The sequence below is a fragment of the Centrocercus urophasianus genome, unplaced genomic scaffold (assembly GCF_019232065.1).
Source record: "Centrocercus urophasianus isolate 14NV4802_14NV808 unplaced genomic scaffold, USGS_Curo_1.0 seq_65, whole genome shotgun sequence".
In the NCBI taxonomy this organism is placed as follows: domain Eukaryota; kingdom Metazoa; phylum Chordata; class Aves; order Galliformes; family Phasianidae; genus Centrocercus; species Centrocercus urophasianus.
In genome coordinates this window covers 119,968-126,177 of record NW_024885255.1, presented here as the reverse complement: position 1 = coordinate 126,177, position 6,210 = coordinate 119,968, and the positions used below count along the sequence as shown (strand labels likewise).

The window sequence follows — 6,210 nt, the reverse complement described above, 5'->3', positions numbered from 1 at the left end:
CAGAACTGCTGCACAAAGTTTAGCTTTGTAAAAGCCATAAAGTAACAATAGCCTATTTCCTTATTTTCTTAATTATATCAGCAGACATTTCACAGCATATCTTTTGCTGGTCACTTCTTCAGCTCCTCAAACAGACCACAGAGCACAATCCCATCTGTGTAGACATCAAGCTGCTAATCCCAGGGGAGAAAGCCCAAAGACCACCAGTTCAGATACTCTGTACTGTGTATCATAGTACAGCATTGGAGTTAAGTAAGTTTTAATGGGCTTCTCCTTCACGAGGAAAGTGCTAGCCCAGAGGTTGCAGCTCCTGTTTCTGGTTCAATTCCCCACACTGAACTCTCCCAGTTGCCTCTTGCAGCTCAGCCCGCAGGTGTCCTGCAGTTTCCTTCTTCATGATAATGCTTCTTCCCACCCATCTCCTTTGAAGTCTCAAGTCTTACTCTGCAGCATCCAGTAATTTTGGTAATTTCCCGACTTAATGAGGTTTTAAAAAAAGGTTAATGAAGATAGAACATGAAGGAGGATAAGAGACAGACAGTTGCTGAAGATGTGACACGACATTTGCAAGCTACCTAAGGAAGAGCAATCTCTAAGAGTCAAACATCCTCTTCCCATTCCAAGGTGGATTCTGGAATGGGAGCACCTGAAGCAAAGCTTTCCTGTGACAGTTAATATATCCTCTTGACCAGAACAACCAAGAAGAACAGTCATCAAATTATCCCCTGATAAATACAAGAAAGACTTACCGTTCACCAACACAAGTGAGTGAGGGAGTAGAGAAATGAACTGATGTGGGCATCAAAATGCAAAGCTTTTTATATGGCGTGAGTGGCGTCACCTCCGGAAACAAGGGAGCCCAGGGGTATGGAGACCTGACCACTAACAACCTGCATAGGCTCCACCTGCACATGCTTTACATATTTGTCTACAGCCTAATTTTTGATGGAAACCTTCTTCCAGGCAAAACGTGATCCTGAGCAAATCCTGCTTCCACCTTCTGCATATGTCACGCGGATCCCAATGGGAATGAGACAGTAATTGGAAAAAAATCATGTAAGTACTAGATGAATTGCTTTTCCAGAAAGATTCAGTATGCCTGGATATATTCACCTCATTTTTTTCCATAAATACCTGAACAACCTTTGTTGTTTTTTTTTTCAGTAAAGTAAGAACAGACAGCCATTATTAGGGTATGTGGGCAATTGATCTGCATCCTACTTCTCATAGAAAGAGAGAGCTAATCCTACAGTGTTCCACTCATGCTTCCAAAATATACTGAGATTTCTGCTTCTCCAGTACCATTTTGGCCATCAAATGTTCTCTACCTACTCCTACCCACTGTTGCCCTATTAGCAACATTCATACTTGTCAATGCCAGAGGGGACACAACTCCGATGGGGACCTCTTCAAGCTATTGAGGTAATAAATAGAAAAGGGGGACACATTTTAAGGCCTATTTTTCATTGTCAGATCAGTATAAAGCACTTCATTTCAAACACAATTTAGGCCCAGGGCTCCATGTAAGCTATTGAAGCCACAATACACCACTCAGATACACAGCACAGAAAATGCTCATTTCTCCAAAATGTTCCGCTCATGGAGATGGAATGTCATCACCAAGTTATGTGTAGGCAGGCAACTACATCACTAACAAAAAAGCTGAATGGGCAGAAAAAAAGCCAACAACCCATTCAGTATCTATGCATGATGCATCCTGTTTATACTGGACATGAGGATCGTGCCGGGGAATGACATTCACCAGCACCAATTCCTTTCTGGTGTTTACATGGGGAACCTGAGTTCCTGTCCTGAGCCCATGTGAGCAGATTTGCATTGCTCCTGACATCCTCCCAGCAGCACCTCATGGTTCATACATTCTTTCCGCTTCTATCTTCCTTTGCAGCAGGGACGTGGTGCATCACATGCCTTTCTTCCCTCTAGACTTGAACTGCAGCTTTTGTAAGAGATAGGAATCATAGAATCATAGAATCATAAAATGAAAGAATCGTGGAATCATAGAATCATAGAATCATGGAATCATGGAATCATGGAATGGCCTGGGTTGAAAAGGGCCATAACAATCATCTACTTTCAAACCTTGTGCTACATGCAGGGTTGCCAAGGAAGGCATGGGAACATATAAGGTGTGATTTGCTCATGTTAGACATCTGTTTCAAGTGAGGGGAAAGACCTATCAAGTAGACCCCGCAGACTGAAAAACATACAGAGAGCAACTAGCTGAGATTCAGTATTGAGCTCAGTATTTTGGTGGAAGAACATCTCCCCATCTCCTCCTCCTGACTCTACCCTCCTCCATGATGCTTAAAAAAGCAGGCACCCTCCAGCACCTCAAGGACCCTTCACAGCAGCTGCCACCATCACTTATCTCACTAGGAGATTCTCTAGGACTGGTCTGTTCCATTCTCCACACTTACCGAGGGCTCCAGGCTCGCTTCTGAAATGGTGAGGGCTGGTCCTACCTCTCCCTTTTTGTACCGTGTTATTCTATACCCTATTGTTATATTTGATTAGCAAGAAACTGTAATGAGTTCTGGGAGAAATAGATATTTTAGGAGATATAAATTGATCCACGTTTGTAATACGTGGGAACACCAGAGTGCTGGATTATTATTTTAAATTAGCACTTATTTGTGGATCTCTATTACATTTATGAGCCACTTGGCTGTTTGACTGTTCCCATTAGGTTCAGTGAGTCAGCACTCCGCAGCAATGTCCATTGGTGGCCATTTTGGCTGCACTACTTTGAGCTATTCAGTGAGAAAGAATTATTTCAGAGGCTCCTGAAGACTTTAGAGATAGGACACCCGTGGATTTCTTTGCATCCTCTGCTTTACCCAAGAGCCTCCTAAGTAAGACTTCTTCCTCTGTTGCATCCAGCACTGTTGGCATCAGGGATTTCATACACAACTGGAAGAAGCTTTGTGTCTGTGCAGCTTCCCATTCAGCACACCACCCATATTTTGGCGTACAAAGAATTTCCATAGAAAATAAGGATTCTCCCTTTGTTCTTAGCACAGCAAGGACTTCCCTGCATGCTCTCCTGTGATTACATCTTTCAATGTGGGGCTTCATTACACCCGACTTTCCCCTCCCATCATTCCCTACCAGCAGAAAGGCTCTCAGCACCAGGGAGGTTTCCCATGGCCATCACTGGAGTTTGGAAATCATCACATAGCTGAAATGCCAACAGACTGACTGCAACGCAATTAGCATCACATGAAAACAAGTCGCTTGTCTAGTCCATGCCCCAGGGTCTGTTTGATCAAGTAATGAGATTGTTACTTCTGGACCAAGAGGAACCCCAATCCAGCACTATCCACCTCTTTTCCTGTTTACTCAGGAAGGTGAGTGCTCTGTGAAGAATGATAAGTGAGCAGCTGAATGCCATTAAGGCTGAAAAAGAGGAACTAGCTTTTGCCTTCTGACTATTGCAAATACTTGCCTCGATTTTCCAGCACTCAAGAGCACGAATCTGACTTTTCTTTCCTGAATAAATCTGTGTCTCAATCCCTGAGGAGTACATTTCAGAGCTCAGAGTGCATTAGCTGGCCCAGCAAACACTGAAAGCTGTTAATAACTGTTATAGTAGTCTCAGAGCCACAGACTTCCAACTATCCAGCATTCCATCGAATTTGGGAGCAGGACCAAAGCTAATCCCTGCTTGCACAGTGAGTTTTGGAGGAGCCTTGGAGCCATGCCAGATCTCCACAGAGGGGTAATTAGCCAGCCCTGATTGGCTTGATGCCTCTGTGGTGTGGCAATGGGAATCAGGCAGCACCTGAGCACTAGGTGAGGACCCTGAGTACTGCCTACCAGCAGCAGAGCTGTGCTCTGCAGGGAGAATGGGACTAGGAGAGGTGAGAAGGCAACATGATTTGCACATGGGCAGCATGATCTGCACGATGCCAGACATCCCATAGCGCGCAATGCTGTGTCCGTGGGTAGGACTGAGCTCATCCCAACTACTGGTCCAGCTAACCCAGACGTGTTAATTGCAGGTTAGTCATCAGCCCCACGCCCTGGGGCACCTTTAAGAGCAAAGCAGTGCATGTCTACAGACATCAGCACCCACGCTGCTGCTCAGTGTATGGGTGGCTGCCTCCCTCCTTCTGCAGTTGCTGATCTCCCTGCAGTATCTGCACCCTGAGAACTGAAGAGCAGTGTCCTTGGCACAAGCAATGATGGGGCTTTGAGTTCTTGGGTAAGTTGCTTATTCTCAGACTTTGCAAACAGATTTAGTGCTAAAGAGGAACCCCTTGGACCCTTGTAAATCAATGTTCATGGAGGGCTACAGAAATTGCCCAGGACACCTTGCTCACACTGACAGCATTTCTGCAGAGTTCAGTGACAAGCAAATCCCTGTCATTGTGCCCAGCTGGTGAGATGCACCCATCCACCAGCAGAGATGAGGAAACACAAGTGAGCTCCAACAGGCCAAGTCAGGACCTCCTATACACAGGCAGCAGGGTCATAAGGCACAGTCTCTCAGTCCTGCTCATCTTCCCCCTCATTAGTGGCTCATTTGCCCATTGCTCTGAAGGGAACATTTAGCTCCTCCACTTCAGCATGTTTCCTCAAGACACACAGCATCCCCTTTCCCAGCCAGCGTCTGGGGAAGTCTGGATGAGTGCTGGGTCTCTGGGTGCTGCCTTACATCTTGTCATGCATTCCAACAAGAGCTGCCACTGCAGAGAACACTCTTTTAAGTAGAAATTAAGAGAAGGTGTGAGAGTGGGGGAGTGCAAAAGAGAAGGAGAGCTTGCAGACAGCTGGTGCCAAGATCAAGTGTTTTTATTGCTTCATTTCAGAAAAGGAGATGATGGCGAGAAAGGACAAATTCCTCCAACCACATCACTGCAGAAAAGAACGAGAGAGTCTCTCACCCAGGCAAATATCCTGGGGGCACAAAATCAATTGGTTACATGTTACAAGGAAAGGCATTACTCTTTACATAAATCTATTATATATGATGCAGAATGCAAGGAAAACCATGTGAGGATCTGCCCTTCCTTGGGCGGACAGGGCACGAGGAGAGCCAAGAGGTGAGGAAAACATCAGAGGGCTCAGGAGGTCTGCAAACCATTTTCATTCCGTAGCTGCTGGAGCTGCACAGAGCAGGGACACAGCAGAGGGGTCCCCTATCAGCTCCTGTTGTGGGACCACCCCTTAAGGAGCCGTTCACTTGTGGCAGCAGATGTCGGCACAGCTGATGGAGTAGTGCCGGCCACAGATGCTGGCACACAGTGGGGTGGGCCTCACAAAGCAGGGGGCCACACAGGGATCCACACACGTGGAAGTGCATTGGTTTGCATCCTGGCAGCAGGGATCTACGCAGGTGGTGGTGCATTGGGTTGCATCCTGGCAGCAGGGATCTGCACACCTGGTGGTGCACTGGGTTGCGTCCTGGCAGCAGGGGTCCACACACGTGGTAGTGCATTTGGTCACCTCCTTGCAGCAGGAATCCACGCATGTGGTGGTGCACTTAGTGGCATCCTGACAGCAGGGATCTACGCATTTGGTGGCACACTTTGTCACCTCAGTGCAGCAGGGATCCACACACCTGGTTTTGCAGCCGGTCGCCTCCCTACAGCATGGATCCACACACTTGGTCACTCTGCCACAGCAGGGATCTACGCACCTGGTGGTGCACTTGCTCACTTCCCCACAGCAGGGATTCTTGCACCTTGCACACTTGGTCACTCTGCCACAGCACGGATCCACACACTTAGTGGTGGACCTGGTCACACATCCGCTGCATGGATCCACACATCTGGTGGTGCACTTGGTCACCTCACGACAGCAGGGATCCACACATCTGCTGGTGCACTTGCTCACTTCATCACAACACGGTTCCACATACTTAGCGCTGCATCGGGTTACTGCTCCATAACAGGGGTCCACGCATCTGGTGGTGCACTTGGTATATCTGCCATAGCATGGGTCCACACATGCGGTAGCACATCTGGTCACAGGTCTACAGCAGGGATCCACACACGTGGTGGTGCACCTGGTCACTTCCTCACAGCAGGGGTCCACACATCTGGTAGTAGTACACTTGGTCACTTCCTTGCAACAGGGATCTACACATCTGGTGGTGCACTTGGTGACATCCTGACAGCAGGAATCCACGCATTTTGTAGTGCACTGGGTTGCATCCTGGCGGCAGGGATCCACACACCTGGTGGT

The 6,210-nt window shown here is 47.5% G+C and overlaps 1 protein-coding gene across 1 annotated transcript in view; it reads right to left on the bottom strand.

The window, feature by feature from the left end:
- Nucleotides 1–5,202: 5,202 nt before the first annotated feature.
- LOC122170262 (keratin-associated protein 10-6-like) overlaps nt 5,203–6,210 on the bottom strand; it is a 1,626-nt gene continuing 618 nt past the window's right edge. The window contains exon 1 of the mRNA XM_042836966.1: nt 5,203–6,210. This exon is cut by the window's right edge and continues 618 nt beyond it. Within this exon, the coding sequence (XP_042692900.1) occupies nt 5,203–6,210 (1,008 nt within the window).